Here is an 18,337-nt window from a genome sequence, read left to right on the forward strand (position 1 = left end):
AATGTAACAAAAAATATTTATAAAAGATTTCTATTTTAGATAAATGTTGCTCTTTTAAACTTTCGATTCTATTGAGCTGTGTTCAACATAATAATAATAATAATAATAATAAAACTTTTTTGAGGAGCAAATCAGAATATTAGAATGATTTCTAAAGGATCATGTGACTGGAGTAATGACGCCAAAAATTCAGCTTGAAATAAAATAAATAAATTACATTTTAAAGTATATTCAAATAGAAAACAGTTATATGAAATAGCAAAAATATTTACAGTTTGTTTCTGTACTTTGGATCAAATAAATGCAGGCTTTGTGAGCAGAAGAGACTACTTTACAAAAACATACAAATATTACGGTTCAAAAACTTTTGACTGGGATTGTACATTGTTTGTAAATAGGCAGAGACTACAGGCTTTCTTCACTAATTTGAATACTTTGGGTTGATAGAAAGTTATAAAACACTGAGGAAGCGTATAAAACAAAATAGCTTGTAAATATCATTATTAATTCAGGGAAATGCGTTAATTATTAATCATCCTTCCCCCTTATTGAGTATTGATTCATTTTTGATGTGTTCGACTTTGATGTGCTATCATGAACAACACATTTAATTTAACTCTTGTTATCATTCAGCTGTGCTTATAGATAAGTAAATGTGATCAAATTTGAGGTTTGTGCTCTTCTCTAAATAAACGAACACATAACGGACAGTATGGCCCTTTAAGAGTACGTCACTTCCGGTTTCATCCAGCCAGTCGTCGTAACTGTTCCTTTGAAGTCATGCGGATAATACTCTGTTCGGAAAACACCCGTGTGTGATTAATAAATATATGTTTTTATTACATCCAGGTAAGTTCAATAAGTTTATTAGTTATTCTAATTGCCTCTGTGCTGTTCGCACGGTTTGTTTTCATTCACATTAGCTTGTTAGCTTTTTCATAGCTTAATATTAATCTACAACAACAATCTGTTTGTGGTCATATTTACAGTTTTTAAACTCAAATCATGCACTTAGCTCTCATACATCTTCAGACTTAAAAAAAGTTTAGAGGATGATATTTATTGATCACTATGTAACGTTAAGTGCATATGTAAACAAAAACAGTTTATACACCTACACTGATGACAGTCAAAGTAATAAAAGTCATTTACTGGAGTGATAAAGAGTTTAGATATGGGATGTACGATTGTTTTATTCATTCATCAGCAATTTTAAATAGGCCACCTTTTTGAGAAGCAACTAATGTTAGACTAGAATAATCAATAGTAGAAAATGAAAGCAAGTAACATTAGACACTAATGGTGCATTTGCTTTATTTGGTTACAGAGCTGAGAAAGTAGTCTGGAGATCATCATTGTCTTCCGTCCTCGGATAACTATTGAGACATCTATCCATCATCATCATGAAGATTTGCATCGGATTGCAAGGTAATGTTTAAGGAAGTTTTAAGAAATTATTTTTTTTCCCTTTAAAGGAATAGTTTATGCAAAATGTAGATTATTATTATTATTATTAATGTACATCATATTGTTCCAAACTTATTTATGACCCTGGACCACATAAGCAGCACAGGTATATTTGTAGCAATACCCAACAATATATTGTATTGGTTAAAGTAATTGATTTTATGCCAAAAATCATTAGGATGTTAAGTAAAGATCATGTTCCATGAAGATATTTTGTATGTTTCCTACTGTAAATATATTAAAACTTAATTTTTGATTAGTAATATGCATTGCTAAGAACTTAATTTAGACAAATTTAAAGGCGATTTTCTCCGTATTTAGATTTTTTTTGCACCCTCAGATTCCAGATTTTCTAATAGCTGTATCTCAGCCAAATGTTGTCCTATCCTAACAAACCATAAATCAATGGAAAACTAGCTTTCAGATGATCTATAAATCTCAATTTCAAACAATTGACCCATATGACTGTACTTATACTTTCAGAAGAAAAAATAACTCACAGAAGTAATGTAGTGCACTGCAAAAAAAATGCTTTTCTAGCTTAGATTTTTTGTCTTGTTTCCAGCAAAAATATCTAAAAATTCTTAAATCAAGAAGGATTTTCTAGATGAGTAAAAATAATTTTTTTGTTTTCAGAAAAAAACAAGTCAAAATTAAGTGAGTTCTTGCTTAGAACAAGCAAAATATTAATTGGAACAAAATTATTTTTCTTACCCCAAAGGCAGATTATTTTGCTTGTTTCAATCAAAAATGCACTTCGTTCTGACTTTTTTTCTGAAAAATTTTTACTCATCCAGAAAATCCTTCTTGATTTAAGAATTTTTTTGATATTTTGGCTGGAAACAAGACAAAAAAAATTTGCAGTGTGAGTAAATGATGACAGAAGTTTAATTTTTAGGTGAAAATTTTTGATTAGGTGATATTGTTTGAATATTATGTTTATACGTGACTATATGTTTAAATAAGCACTAACAGGGTTCTGTACGAGCCACAAGCCACATCAAACTAAGCAGAGCCTTGTTTTCTTCTGCACTGACGTCAAGATCAAGCTCTCACATGACCGATCACACATTTTTAAGGCCGTTCATATGGTTTCATGATCCAGTCTGCCTGAATCAACTCAAGCCCCTTGGGCTGATTATTAGAAAGCCAGGCTTGTTGTTTTACTCTGAAGCACCATTGTAAGTCTTTGGAATTTAAGAGAAAAGGAGCAAAGTTCATGACAGATCATCCAGTGCTGGGGCTCTGGGGTTTTTACTTCATTTTGACGTGGCATGAAATGAATGTGTTATTGTTTTAACCCTCTAGGTAATCCAGCCGTGACTATGTCTTACTTGTGAATCTCTTGCTGTGAGGAGTGAATCCAGTGTAGAGAGCAGCGGACATGCACTGCCATCCTCCGCTCCAGAGGAGGTGCTGCTGGTAGAAGATATCAGGAAAAGGGGGTGTGCACACTGCTGTGGCCATGGATGACTTCGCTACACGCACCTATGGCACCAGCGGGATGGATAACAGGCCTCTGTTTGGGGAAACGTCGGCCAGGGTAACTCATTTTTTATCCTAATTTTCTGTTATTTATGTGACTTATTTCATCCAAGTGTAATACAAAAAATAAGTTAAATAAAACTCATTATCGTTTACTTGAAGGGATAGTTCAGTCACAAATGAAACTTCTGTCATTAATTGCTCACAACCATGTCGTTGCAGACCCGTAAGACCTTCCTTCATCTTTACAACACAAGTTAAGATATTTTTGGTCAAATCTGAGCTTTCTGACCCTGCATAGACAGCAACGGTACTACCACGTTCAAACCCAAAAAGGTAGTAAGGAAAACAAAAATAATGACTGTTCTAACAATGTTCTTATTATCTTTCTGGGCCTTGACTGTGTCAGTTGCGTTGCTGTCTATGCAAGGTCAAAAAGCTCTTGGATTTCATCAAAAATATCTTAATTTGTGTTCTGAAAATGAAAGGTCTTACAGGTTTGGATTGACATGAGGGTGAGTAATTAATGACACAATTTATATTTGGCTGAACTATCCCTTTAAATTATATAGAACAATATATGGAGAGATTATTACATTTATGTTACATTTGAAAATAGAAATATTTGGAAATACATTTCTTTGTTAAAAATCATTAATTGTGACTTTAAAGGAATATTTCACCCAAAAATGAAAATTTCTGAAAATATGCTCACCCACAGGCCATCCAAGATGTAGATGAGTTTGTTTCTTCATCAGAGCAGATTTGGAGAAATTGGATCCTCTGCAGTGGATGGGTGCCATCAGAATGAGAATGAGAGTCTGAACAGCTGATAAAAACATCAAAATAATTCACATAACTCCAGTTAAATAAATGTTTTGTAAAGCAAATAGCTGGGTTTCTACGAAACGGATCCATCATTAAGATATTTTTAATTTCAAACCATTGTTTCTATCCATAATATTGCATTCTCCAGTCATCTAGTCTGAATCAGGAGAGAAATATGTGCAGTTTGTGCACCGTTTACAAGCAAAAATGGTTTTAAACAAATATGTAGGAGTATTTTGAGTTTTTTTTTTTTAACTGGTCTAAATGTTATATCAGTTATTGACTCATAAATGGGCTCATATTTTTGGATTTCACATTTTGGGGTGAACTATTCCTTTAAATCTCACAATGTGACTTTATTTTATTTTAAACTATTCACATATAATTTTTTGTATATAAAACATACAGTTGAAGTCAAAAGTTTACATACACCTTGCAGAATGTGCGTTAATTATTTTCCCAAAATAAGACGGAGCGTGAGCAAAATGCGTGTTATTTTTTATTTAGTACTGACCTGAATAACATATTTTGATATCACTTTTGAACAGGGTCATTTTAATAAATTCACATATTATTTTCTCTATATGTGACCATTTTTTATGTGAAATATCGTATTCAGGTCAGTACTAAATAAAAAATAACATGCATTTCGTACGATTCCTCTTATTTTGATAAAATAAGTAACATTTTGCACATTCCGCAAGATGTATGTGAACTTTTGACTTCAACTATTATTTACTACAGTACCTGTAAAGTGCAACTAATATATTTTTGTCAATCACTTTCAGGATAGAATCATCAATCTAGTGATCGGTGGACTTGCGTCTTTACTTGTTCTGGTAAGTTTTACCACTAATAAAGATCTCATTATGTCTGTTAGTCATATTGTCATTATTAACTCTGAATTTTGATCACGTCTTTCAGGTGACCATCATTAGCTCATTCGTCTTCCCTTCACTGCCTCCCAAGCCATTGAACATTTTTTTCGCCGTCTGTATCATGTTAGTCTGCGGTTCAGTGTTGGTTCTGGTGAGTAAGAACGTGCAGTGCAATCTAAAAAGCATTATATTTTATTGTGTTAAATTCCTAATCAAAATCCATCTCTTTCTGTCTCAGATATACTGGTATAGGCAAGGAGATCTGGAGCCCAAGTTTCGCAACTTGATCTACTACATGCTCTGTTCCATCGTTCTGCTTTGTATCTGTGCCAACTTGTATTTTCACGACGTGGGCCGTGATAAACAGAGCAATGCCTTATAATACCGTTTCCACGGGATCAGCGGAATGTTCATCATTATGTGGGTGCTTTGGAACCCCACATAACCCCACTTGAGTTCTTCAATCAGGAGAATTCATTTTCCTACAAGCCCCATTTGTGTGGGCAGGGCCAGTCTGCCTTTGGGAGCCATGTTAGCGGACTAAACATATTATAGATGCAAATATGCTAGCCATCAGTAGCACTCTGGGATGTCCGTGCACACGTTTTGCACCCTCAATGCTGTACACAGCTTATATGCCAAGACTTGGCGATTTTGAAATAAGCCATGGCAGTGTAATGCATAATGCTTTTATATCTGTATGTGACACACCTATGGTACATTCCTAAGCAGGAAAAATCTTTATTTTGTATTTAAATTATTAGAAATGCAATCTTGAATACGAAGCACTTGATTCATGCAGCAGTCATTGTAAATTATGCTTTTTGCTCATTTTTCTAAATTACTGAACACTGTGTTATTTGATATGGTGAAAACCTTGCAATTTTGGTTATCAACTGTTGTAATTTGGATTTTATGTAATGAATAAATACATATACACAATATGCATTTGTGCATCCGTTGTGCTGTTCTTTGTTGGTTCACATTTCGACAGGTCTTTGTGACCACTAGATGGTGCAGTTGGGTTTGGACATGCCATAAGTCCTGCCAATAAGTCTTTACAGCTGTCTTTGTGCAAATTACATTGATAATTAACCATTCTACTTATATCTAGAGCTAATTAATTAAATTAAAGATGCATTTGAATTTGTAAAAAACAAAAAATTTGTAAGCAGGCCTGCATTCCATTTTCTGTAAACGTTCTGTGTTGCAAACGAATACAGAACATTTTCATTATAAAATAATAGGCCTTGCAATATACTGCTTTGCAGAAATGATTAAATGACAAAGCTCATTAATTATTTTATTCATAATTTTGTCCAAAAAAAAAACCTAATTAAAATGTTGTCACATTACCCACATGTTGCTCAAAAACCACATGACGTTTTCCTCCATGAGTGATGAGAGGACTGAAAAACACATATTGACTGATGAATTGTTGATCAAAGATAAATATTCAATATTTATAAAAGAAGAAAGTAGCCTAAAGTTTTAAATGAGAGTTCAATACTCACTACTCCTTTCAAATCCCACTACTACTAAAGGATTTTTCATTAAATAAATCTATGCTTGTCCTAAAATATATCTTGAGTTGAAATCACACTATTGATTATGCTAAGGCATTTAAGCATTTGCTTGTCATACATGAACATCTTGGTTCAATCCCACTGTTGCTTGTTGATACACAGGTGCAGTGGCGCAGTGGATAAAGCTTTATGCTTTCATCTAGGAGACCTAAATTCAACTCTCACTGTTGGTTGTGTTTGTAATTTTTTACAACAAAGTTCTCAATACAACCATGTCCAGTGTACCCAGCAACATGTGTAGTGGTGCACTGGATAAAGCTGTGAACTCCAATTTAGGAGACCTGAGTTCGAATCCCACTGTTGCTTGTTTCTGTCATTCTTTACAACATAGCTCTCAATACAACTGTCCAAACCATAAAACAACTCAAAAAATAAGGTGGTGCAGTGGTTAAAACTTTGGACTTTCATTTAGGAGACCCGGGTTCAAATCCCACTGTTGCTTACATTTCTCATTAATTTGATCAAAACTCTCAATGCAACCCTCTCCAACGCACCAAGCACCTCCACAGATGCAATAGCGCAGTGGATAAAACTTTGGACTTTCATTTAGGAGACCGGGGTTCAAATCCCACTGTTGCTTACATTTGTTATTATTTTTATCAAAACTCTCAATGCAACCCTCTCCAAAGCACCAAACAACTCTACAGGTGCAGTGGCACAGTGGTTAAAGCTTTGGTCTTTCGTTTAGGAGACCAGGGTTCAAATCCCACTGTTGCTTACATTTGTCATTATTTTTATCAAAAGTCTCAATGCAACCCTCTCCAAAGCACCCAGCAACTCCACAGGCACGATGGCACAGTGGTTAAAGCTTTGGACTTTCATTTATCAGACCCGGGTTCAAATCCCACTGTTGCTTACATTTGTTATTATTTTTATCAAAACTCTCAATGCAACCCTCTCCAAAGCACCCAACAGCTCTACAGGTTCAGTGGCACAGTGGTTAAAGCTTTGGTCTTTCGTTTAGGAGACCAGGGTTCAAATCCCACTGTTGCTTACATTTGTCATTATTTTTTATCAAAAGTCTCAATGCAACCCTCTCCAAAGCACCCAGCAACTCCACAGGCACGATGGCACAGTGGTTAAAGCTTTGGACTTTCATTTATCAGACCCGGGTTCAAATCCCACTGTTGCTTACATTTGTTATTATTTTTATCAAAACTCTCAATGCAACCCTCTCCAAAGCACCCAACAGCTCTACAGGTTCAGTGGCACAGTGGTTAAAGCTTTGGTCTTTCGTTTAGGAGACCAGGGTTCAAATCCCACTGTTACTTACATTTCTCATTAATTTGATCAAAACTCTCAATGCAACCCTCTCCAACGAACTGAGCACCTCCACAGATGCAATAGCGCAGTGGATAAAACTTTGAACTTTCATTTAGGAGACCGGGGTTCAAATCCCACTGTTGCTTATATTTGTCATTCTTTACAACAAAGTTCTCAATACCATCCTGTCAGAAACACCAGAAGACTCCACAGGTGCAGTGGCACAGTGGTTAAAGCTTTGCATTTTCATCCAGGAGACCCAAGTTCAAACCTCACTATTGCTTACTTTAAATGGATGTCGTTTCATCCAACAAAGTGCCTTAAGAACCACCCACAAAGTGTAAAAGCCACAGTGGGTTAGTGGTTAAGCACAGGTTACCAGCTGCGATGGAGGCATGGGTTCAAATCCCACTTCAGATGACAATCAACCAACTCAATTCTTTAACTGATTTATTGAAGCCACATACAGGTGAACAGTGAAGTATAAGTTCCAGCACATCTTCAGACAGTGATCTGTGGCTCATGGGTAAGAGCGCTGCCACGCGGTTCAGAGATTGCTGGTTCGAATCCAGTCAGATCACTGCGTTGCGTGAACCAAGGGGTGGGGATGATTCGGGTCCCCCCCCAAAGCTCTGCACCACGTCCAGCAGGGGTTATGCTACTTTATGAAAGAAAAAAAATTTAGCTGTATAAAAAAACTGCTCCGCCGTCCCTTCCCCACCCGACTCGGTTACCATCATTTGCTTTCTCGAGGGCTGAACCTCCAGAAAGAAAATGATGGTAACCGATACATTTAGTACAAAACAAAAACACAAGTTGCAGGTCTTACCTGTCCATGAGGAGCGTCCATCGTTACAGTCATCGTCTGTCCAAACGTCCCAGAGCTCTGCTTCTGTCCAAACACATCCCTCCTGTAGAGAAAAGACCAAAACAAACAGACATTAATACATATAGTACATCTAAGACATCTAAATTTAGCCTCAAGTCACTCTAAACACTATGGGCCGCTTTTACAGACAAAGCTTAGGTTAGGGCTTAGCCAGCATTAGGCCACAGTTCAATTAGGACATTTAAGTAGTTTTTAGACATATTCCTTAAATAAAAACATTACTGGTGTGCATCTTGACACAAAACAATGAAACTGACATTTTTAAGATCAGTCAGTGCAAGTTTCTTTCAGTTTAAACAGCCCAGACATGCCTTTTAATCTTGGACTAGGCTTAAGTCTTATCAATGAAAACAGGGGGTAAATATAGTAGTCAACATTTGAAGTGGATCAAAAAATTCATCAGTTTTCATAAGACAAGAACAGGTATTGTTTTGGGTTTAGGACAACTTTGTTGAAAGGTTTTGATCCACTTCAAATGTTGGCTACTGTACACATACTACATGACTGTTGACTTATTTTCAATTATTTGCTGAATGAATGTTGTGTGACTCACATGTTGTTGAAGTCGAGGATATGGCCTTCAATCTGTTTCTGTGTTTCAGTCTCTGGTTACTGTGCTGCAGAATACTGAGCAAAACAAAACAGATATTTATTAGTTCAATGTCTATTTACAGCTCTAAAGCTGAGATCAGACTTTCCTTGACAATTAACAACTGACTGTATATATGTCATTTATTATTAAAAGCACTGCAACTCTACAAAACTATGAAGCAACAAAAACAGAGCTTCACAAACCTACTGACCCCAATAACAAACATAAGTATACTACCTACAGCAAGACTGCAACAACAACAGACAAAAACGCCTTTCCTTATTATTCTACTTGAGAATAACAGTTCAAATATCAGAGGAAGATTCATTCAGACTTTATAAAGGTAGACTCTGTAAACACACATTGAATGCACCTAAAACCATCTCTATGAATGTAAACAAACTGATAGAGCAGCCCTGCTTTAACATATCAGAAGAAACAAAGGCTTCCCAACATTTTAACACTTCGCAAATCTTAAAGAAGCACTTAAATACAAAGAATAACCGCTTACAAAGGATAAAACAAGAGAAATCCCTGCATGTGTGCAGTTACTTACAGGTGAGTCACCTGTCACTCGTTTCCTGCGTTTTATCGCATCGTGTGTCGTTTCTGTTTGTTGATGAGCCGGAATATGTCCCGTTTAGTGACTTTAACAACTGTCACTGAGCTGTCATCTCCAAAATCTGTATTTTAATCGGTCTGCACGCTTGTAAACAAAGCCATGTTGGTCGAGCATCATGAACGAGGTGTCAGTCTGACCGTGAAGCCGCTTACGCCGCCTAGTGGAGCGGATGGAAAAACTGCACTTCAGTTTCTAACTTACGAGTCATATTATGAGGCAAACATGGTCTAAAATAGTTTCTTTCTTTGTTTTTCACAGTTTACCATTTTCATACTCAAGCCAAAGTCGCTATTTGCGAAATTAAACGTGTATAAGGCCGACAAAGAGCTGATCATCTCCCTCTTGTGGTCAATAAGTGTATCAGCATCTATAGATAGGTTCATTAGGCTGCTGCACTAAACCCGAGGAGGCTAGTCGCTCTTCAGAGGGCTGAGATTTAAACTTTCTATTTAATCAAACAAATCTATAAGTTTGTCAAAGCTGTGACCAGCGGAGAAACATGGACCAGATTCGCTAAATAAACACGATCATCTCTCAAATGGTGAGATAAAACAACGGGTAAAGCAGATTAAATATGTTGAACTCAAGAGCACACGCTCAAAATGTAAACACACATAACACAGGAGGACATAATATCTCCCTAGACTATTTTAGTTTGGAAACAGAGATGTATATTTGTTTTAATGTATTTTAAAGTATGTAAATCATGTTTGTTCACAGTTAAACAATGATTTTGGTGTTTTGTGCTTGTGTTTGCAGACTTGAGCAGCATTTGTAATGCTTGATTTATTCTCAAACTCCACCTTGAGGAGCATCTGGACATGAGCGCTTCCCAATCCACATCCTGCTCTGAGTCTCTGTCTACCTTAAGCTCTGGATGGGTGATGAAGATATGAATGGAGGAGATAGGACAGATCTGGACAAACTGTCAATAAATCCTGTATAAAAAAATGATAGCTAATAAACTAATGACTAATATAATGGATGAACACTGAAATGTTTTTACTGATGAATCTAACAGGCAAATGCATGAGATCAATTCAGTGTGTCCGCCTCCATGTGGACAAAAAGTGTATATGCATTAATAAAATAAAGCAGTGAGAGCAAATAGATGAAGAACGAACATTTTCGAGGCTTTGAATCAATTGAATCAGTTGATTCGCAAAATGACTCGCTGGTGAATCGCTCGAAACACTACACACTGGTGACTCCTGCTGGACAAACCTGTAAAAGCAAGAAAAACCCAATGCCTAAAAAAGGCTTTTACAAACCCATTGCAAATATTTTGCAAAGTACACTATCTTAAATGCAATCAACAAATCATCAAATACCATTAAATATGACGTGTCTGTATAATATGTTTTCTTTTAATTAATTGCAAGGTTTGTTTTGTTATATATATATATATATATAGAGGACTGTTTTATTGAAAGCAGCTATCATTAACTCACTGATTCAGAACACCTGTCGCAGATAATCAAGGTCTTTAGGGTTTCTAGAAACTTCCAGGCAAGTGTGTTTCAGATTCAGAAACATAAAAACTATTTGTTTGAATAAACAGATGGTAATTTATAAGTTAACTGTTAAGACTCTGTGGCTCAGTGGATAATTAACTGCTCTCACTGTAGGAAACACCAAGGTTCAAATCCCACAATTATTCAAGTTTTTCAACATATAAAACAAATGTTCAATAAAATCTCATCAAAAACGTTCATCAGACTCAGTGGCTCAGTATAAGTCTTGAGTTCAAATCTCATCAAACATTATGTTAAACTGTTGTAATTATAAATCCAACAAAGTGTCCCAAATGCAGTTACTTTTTTACAACAAAGTTCTCAATGCAACCATGTCCAAAACACTCAGCAGCACATGTGTAGTGGTGCACTGTATAAAACTGTGCACTTCAATTTAGGAGACCTGAGTTTGAATCCCACTGTTGCTTGTTTCTGTCATTCTTTACAACAAAGCTTTCAATACAACCCTGTCCAAAGCATTAAACAACTCAAAACATAAGGTGGTACAGTGGTTAAAGCTTTAGAAAACACAGGTTCAAATCTCACTGTTGCTTACATTTGTCATTATTTTTTATCAAAACTATCAATGCAACCCTCTCCAAAGCACCAAACAACACCCCAGGTGCAATAGTGCAGTGGTTAATGCTTTGGTCTTTCATTTAGGAGACCCGGGTTCAAATCCCACTGTTGCTTATGTTTGTCATTCTTAACAACAAAGTTCTCAATACCATCCTGTCACAAACACCTGATGACTCCACAGGTTCAGTGGCACAGTGGTTAAAGCTTTGGTCTTTCATTTAGGAGACCAGGGTTCAAATCTCACTGTTGCTTACATTTCTCATTAATTTGATCAAAACTCTCAATGCAACCCTCTCCAACGCACTGAGCACCTCCACAGATGCAATAGCGCAGTGGATAAAACTGTGCACTTCAATTTAGGAGACCTGAGTTTGAATCCCACTGTTGCTTGTTTCTGTCATTCTTTACAACACAGCTTTCAATACAACCCTGTCCAAAGCATTAAACGACTTGAAACATAAGGTGGTACAGTGGTTAAAGCTTTAGACTTTACTTTAGAAAACACAGGTTCAAATCTCACTGTTGCTTACATTTGTCATTATTTTGATCAAAACTCTCAATGCAACCCTCTCCAAAGCACCCAGCAACTCCACAGGTTCAGTGGCACAGTGGTTAAAGCTTTGCTCTTTCATTTAGGAGACCAGGGTTCAAATCTCACTGTTGCTTACATTTCTCATTATTTTGATCAAAACTCTCAATGCAACCCTCTCCAAAGCACCCAACAACTCCACAGGTGCAGTGGCACAGCAGATAAAACTTTGGACTTTCATTTAGGAGACCGGGGTTCAAATCCCAATGTTGCTTATGTTTGTCATTCTTCACAACAAAGTTCTCAATACCACCCTGTCAGAAACACCACATGATGCCAGTGGTGCAGTGGTTAAAGCTTTGCTCTTTCATTTAGGAGACCAGGGTTCAAATCTCACTGTTGCTTACATTTCTCATTATTTTTTATCAAAACTCTCAATGTAACCCTCTCCAACGCACCAAGCACCTCCACAGATGCAATAGCGCAGTGGTTAAAGCTTTGCTCTTTCATTTAGGAGACCGGGGTTCAAATCCCACTGTTGCTTATATTTGTCATTCTTTACAACAAAGTTCTCAATATCATCCTGTCAGAAACACCAGAAGACTCCACAGGTGCAGTGGCACAGTGGCTAAAGCTTTGCATTTTCATCCAGGAGACCCAAGTTCAAACCTCACTATTGCTTACTTTAAATGGATGTCGTTTCATCCAACAAAGTGCCTTAAGAACCACCCACAAAGCGTGAAAGCCACAGTGGGTTAGTGGTTAAGCACAGGTTACCAGCTGCGATGGAGGCATGGGTTCAAATCCCACTTCAGACAACAATCAACCAACTCAATTCTTTAACTGATTTATTGAAGCCACATACAGGTGAACAGTGAAGTATAAGTTCCAGCACATCTTCAGACAGTGATCTGTGGCTCATGGGTAAGAGCGCTGCCACACGGTTCAGAGATTGCTGGTTCGAATCCAGTCAGATCACTGCGTTGCGTGAACCAAGGGGTGGGGATGATTCGGGTCCCCCCCCAAAGCTCTGCACCATGTCCAGTAGGGGTTATGCTACTTTATGAAAGAAAAAAAATTTAGCTGTATAAAAAAACTGCTCCGCCGTCCCTTCCCCACCCGACTCGGTTACCATCATTTGCTTTCTCGAGGGGTGAACCTCCAGAAAGAAAATGATGGTAACCGACACATTTAGTACAAAACAAAAACACAAGTTGCAGGTCTTACCTGTCCATGAGGAGCGTCCATCATTACAGTCATCGTCTGTTCAAACATCCCAGAGCTCTGCTTCTGTCCAAACACATCCCTCCCGTAGAGAAAAGACAAAAACAAACAGACATTAATACATATAGTACATCTAAGACATCTAAATTTAGTCTCAAGTCACTCTAAACACTATGGGCCGCTTTTACAGACAAAGCTTAGGTTAGGGCTTAGCCAGCATTAGGCCATAGTTCAATTAGGACATTTAAGTAGTTTTTAGACATATTCCTTAAATAAAAACATTACTGGTGTGCATCTTGACACAAAACAATGAAACTGACATATTTTCAGGTCAGTCAGTGCAAGTTTCTTTCAGTTTAAACAGCCCAGACATGCATTTTAGTCTGGGACTAGGCTTAAGCCGTGTTAATGAAAATATAGTAGTCAACATTTGAAGTGGATCAAAAAATTCATCAGTTTTCCTAAGACAAAAACAGGTATTGTTTTGGGTTTAGAACAACTTTGTTGAAAGGTTTTGATCCACTTCAAATGTTGGCTACTGTACACATACTACATGACTGTTCACTTATTTTCAATTATTTGCTGAATGAATGTTGTGTGACTCACATGTTGTTGAATTCGAGGATATGGCCTTCAATCTGTTTCTGTGTTTCAGTCTCTGGTTACTGTGCTGCAGAATACTGAGCAAAACAAAACAGATGTTTATTAGTACAATGTCTATTTACAGCTGTAGAGCTGAGATCAGACTTTCCTTGACAATTAACAACTGACTGTATATATGTCATTTATTAATAAAAGCACTGCAACTCTACAAAACTATGAAGCAACAAAAACAGAGCTTCACAAACCTACTGACCCCAATAACAAACATAAGTATACTACCTACAGCAAGACTGCAACAACAACAGACAAAAACGCCATTCCTTATTATTCTACTTGAGAATAACAGTTCAAATATCAGAGGAAGATTCATTCAGACTTTATAAAGGTAGACTCTGTAAACACACATTGAATGCACCTAAAACCATCTCTATGAATGTAAACAAACTGATAGAGCAGCCCTGCTTTAACATATCAGAAGAAACAAAGGCTTCCCAACATTTTAACACTTCACAAACCTTAAATAAGCACTTAAATACAAAGAATAACCGCTTACAAAGGATAAAACAAGAGAAATCCCTGCATGTGTGCAGTTACTTACAGGTGAGTCACCTGTCACTCGTTTCCTGCGTTTTATTGCATCGTGTGTCGTTTCTGTTTGTTGATGAGCCGGAATATGTCCCGTTTAGTGACTTTTAACAACTGTCACTGAGCTGTCATCTCCAAAATCTGTATTTTAATCGGTCTGCACGCTTGTAAACAAAGCCATGTTGGTCGAGCATCATGAACGAGGTGTCAGTCTGACCGTGAAGCCGCTTACGCCGCCTAGTGGAGCGGATGGAAAAACTGCACTTCAGTTTCTAACTTACGAGTCATATTATGAGGCAAACATGGTCTAAAATAGTTTCTTTCTTTGTTTTTCACATTTTACCATTTTCATACTCAAGCCAAAGTCGCTATTTAGGATATTAAACGCGTATAAGGCCGACAAAGAGCTGATCATCTCCCTCTTGTGGTCAATAAGTGTATCAGCATCTATAGATAGGTTCATTAGGCTGCTGCACTAAACCCGAGGAGGCTAGTCGCACTTCAGAGGGCTGAGATTTAAACTTTCTGTTTAATCAAACAAATCTATAAGTTTGTCAAAGCTGTGACCAGCGGAGAAATATGGACCAGATTCGCTAAATAAACACGATCATCTCTCAAATGGTGAGATAAAACAACGGGTAAAGCAGATTAAATATGTTGAACTCAATAGCACACGCTCAAAATGTAAACACACATAACACAGGAGGACATAATATCTCCCTAGACTATTTTAGTTTGGAAACAGAGATGTATATTTGTTTTAATGTATTTTAAAGTATGTAAATCATGTTTGTTCACAGTTAAACAATGATTTTGGTGTTTTGTGCTTGTGTTTGCAGACTTGAGCAGCATTTGTAATGCTTGATTTATTCTCAAACTCCACCTTGAGGAGCATCTGGACATGAGCGCTTCCCAATCCACATCCTGCTCTGAGTCTCTGTCTACCTTAAGCTCTGGATGGGTGATGAAGATATAAATGGAGGAGATAGGACAGATCTGGACAAACTGTCAATAAATCCTGTATCAAAAATGATAGCTAATAAACTAATGACTAATATAATGGATGAACAGTGAAATGTTTTTACTGATGAATCTAACAGGCAAATGCATGAGATCAATTCAGTGTGTCCGCCTCCATGTGGACAAAAAGTGTATATGCATTTATAAAAGAAAGCAGTAGAAGCAAATAGATGAAGAACGAACCTTTTCGAAGCTTTGAATCAATTGACTCCTGCTGGACAAACCTGTAAATGCAAGAAAAACTCATGCCTAAAAAAAGCTTTTACAAACCCATTGCAAATATTTTGCAAAGTACAATATCTTAAATGCAATTACCAAATCACCAAATACCATTAAATATGATGTGTCTGTATAATATGTTTTCTTTTAATTAATTGCAAAGTTTGTTTTGTTATATAGAGAACTGTTTTATTGAAAGCAGCTATCATTAACTCATTGATTCAGAGCACCTGTCGCAGATAATCAAGGTCTTTAGGGTTGCTAGAAACTTCTAGGCAATGTGTTTTAGATTCAGAAACATATAAACTATTCATTTGAATAAACAAATGATGATATACAAACTCAGTGTGGCTCAGTGGGTAATTAACCGCTCTCTCTATGGGAAACTCCTATGTTCAAATCACACATTTATTCAAGTTTTTCTACATATAAAACAATAAAATGATCAATAAAATCACATCCAAAACACTCAACAAATTCAGTGGCTCAGTAGATTAAGCATTGCACTTTAGTGTTGGGACTAATGAGTTCAAATCCCACAAAAGCTTATATTAAATTGTTGTCATTTAATATCCGACAAAGTGTCCCGCATTCAACATGAAAGCCGTGATGGGTTAGTGGCTAAGCACATGTTTCAGCTGATAAATATGTGATTGAGTCATGGGTTCTAATCCCACCTTAACCAACTCAAAGCTTTAATGGATTTGTTGTGAAATTATTACAATCGTTGTACATCCAACAAAGTGCCTTAAAACAAGAAATAAAGTGTGAAAGCCCTCCTCAACCTGCAAGCTTTAACTGATTTATTGCAAACTCACATACGGGTGAATAGTGAAGTATAAGTTCCAGCACAGGTTCAAACAAGTGATCTGTGGCTCATTGGTAAGAGCGCTGCCTCACGGTTCAGGGGTTGCTGGTTCGATTCCAGCCAGATCACTGCGTTAATGAGTGAGTGTTGTGTGAATGAAGGGGCGGGGATGATTCGAGTCATCCATGAGCCCCGGCACCAAGTCCAGCAGGGGTTATACTTATTTATGAAAGAAAGAAAATTGTATTAATAAAAAAAAAAAAAAAAAAAAAAAAGAAAGGAAAAAAGGAAAAAAAAACATACTTACCTGTCCTTGAGCAGATGTCCTTTCCGTCAGTCAATGTCTGGAGGGGAAACACAGAAGCAAAAACATTATGCCATATAGCATATCTCAAACATCAGAATTTAAAAGTTGAATATTAAATATTTAATAGTCTAAATATTAGTTGATAAAATACAGAATTGGTGCAAAATGTCTTTCTCCACAAATTTTCTAGTAATTTTGCAGTTAATTCTCATATTGTATTTTCAGAAAGTTTTGCAATATTTGTCCTCTTCCCAAATTTGTCATTACCGAAACACAGTAATATACCATTTAATAAGAAGGGTTATATTGACCTATTAAGATGTTTCTTGTATATATACTTTTTTCCTATTTTATTAAAAAGTTTTCAGAGGTAAATCAATAACAGTTACAAATTTAAAAAATATTTCAAATAAGATTTATGAAATTTGTTGTATTTTAAATACAGTTTTTCTTTGTAAAAGGCAAAAAGTTGATCATACTGATTTCAAACTTAAGTATTCATTAGTTTGAATATACACTGAACCAAACGCTATCATAAAATCTTAGCTAATAATTCAATATACTTTAATTTTGACAGTAGTGACTGGACATTTAAAAAATATACAAAGTTCACTTTTTAACAAATATATATATATATATATATATATATATATATATATATATAATTATTTTTAAAAACAATGGTATAAAACTATTATAATATTATTTTTATAAGATGAAACTTAGGGGTTAGGGCAGCCTCCTTCCAATAGAAAGTACTCACTAAATTATATATATACTTAATTAATATTAATATATTAATATATTAATACTTTAAATATTATTGTGGATTCAATAGATAATACAATTATCTTAAACAAAAGATTTGAACAAGTAAATGCTTTTTAAATGTGTTTTTAGTTGTGGGACAGCACTTTGCACCAATTCTGTTCTGTTTTTATTTTTAACAAAAAAAGAAAAAAAAAAAAATATATATATATATATATATATATTTAAACAATGGTATAAAATAATTACAATATTATTTTCATTAGATGAAATTTAGAGGTTAGGATTTGAGGCGGCCACCTCCCAATTGAAATTACTCACTAAATTATAATTATAATTTATATATATATATATATATATATATATATATATATATATATATATATATATATATATATATATAGCATTAATATTTAAATTATTATTGTAGATTCAAAATATAATAAAACGATCTTAGTAAACATCTAAAATTTGAACAGGTCCATAGAATGGTCCATATATTAATACTGTCTATTAAACAAAATATTGAACATGTTTACAAAACCATAAGGCAACGGAAACTTAAAAGCTT

General features: G+C 35.7%; 1 protein-coding gene and 2 long non-coding RNA genes across 5 annotated transcripts; 1 reads left to right on the forward strand and 2 right to left on the reverse strand.

Annotated features, from left to right (window-relative positions):
* Window positions 1-162: 162 nt before the first annotated feature.
* On the forward strand, window positions 163-5,602 carry tmem243b (transmembrane protein 243, mitochondrial b). Of its 2 annotated transcripts, none has more exons than XM_073838420.1 (6): window positions 163-849; window positions 1,328-1,428; window positions 2,835-3,010; window positions 4,569-4,619; window positions 4,705-4,809; window positions 4,897-5,602. In XM_073838420.1, exons 3-6 carry the CDS (start codon window positions 2,933-2,935, stop codon window positions 5,038-5,040), a joined length of 378 nt encoding a protein of 125 aa, XP_073694521.1. In that variant the 5' UTR covers window positions 163-849; window positions 1,328-1,428; window positions 2,835-2,932; the 3' UTR covers window positions 5,041-5,602. The 2 variants fall into 2 exon arrangements, with proteins under 2 accessions (XP_073694521.1, XP_073694520.1); XM_073838419.1 differs by having other exon boundaries at window positions 164-849; window positions 2,776-3,010.
* Window positions 5,603-7,832: 2,230 nt separating this feature from the next.
* Window positions 7,833-11,643, reverse strand: LOC141333696 (uncharacterized). Of its 2 annotated transcripts, none has more exons than XR_012355416.1 (4): window positions 9,545-11,643; window positions 8,950-9,023; window positions 8,337-8,418; window positions 7,833-8,168 (listed from the first exon to the last, which is right to left on the reverse strand). It is a non-coding gene; the product is annotated as an uncharacterized lncRNA (long non-coding RNA). The 2 variants fall into 2 exon arrangements; XR_012355417.1 differs by having other exon boundaries at window positions 7,835-8,165.
* Window positions 11,644-13,063: 1,420 nt separating this feature from the next.
* On the reverse strand, window positions 13,064-13,534 carry LOC141333069 (uncharacterized). Its single transcript, XR_012355370.1, has 2 exons — window positions 13,460-13,534; window positions 13,064-13,291 (listed from the first exon to the last, which is right to left on the reverse strand). It is a non-coding gene; the product is annotated as an uncharacterized lncRNA (long non-coding RNA).
* Between the last annotated feature and the right edge of the window lie 4,803 nt (window positions 13,535-18,337).

This window comes from Garra rufa, chromosome 4 (genome assembly GCF_049309525.1).
Source record: "Garra rufa chromosome 4, GarRuf1.0, whole genome shotgun sequence".
Lineage (NCBI taxonomy): Eukaryota > Metazoa > Chordata > Actinopteri > Cypriniformes > Cyprinidae > Garra > Garra rufa.

What these genes read in the sequence shown, in the direction of transcription:
- tmem243b (XM_073838420.1), top strand. Translation starts at nt 2,933, where the DNA reads ATGGATGACTTCGCTACACGCACCTATGGCACCAGCGGGATGGATAAC. An exon ending in TTGGGGAAACGTCGGCCAGG is followed by an intron (nt 3,011 to 4,568) that starts GTAACTCATTTT and finishes AATCACTTTCAG; the next exon opens with GATAGAATCATCAATCTAGT. An exon ending in GCGGTTCAGTGTTGGTTCTG is followed by an intron (nt 4,810 to 4,896) that starts GTGAGTAAGAAC and finishes TTTCTGTCTCAG; the next exon opens with ATATACTGGTATAGGCAAGG.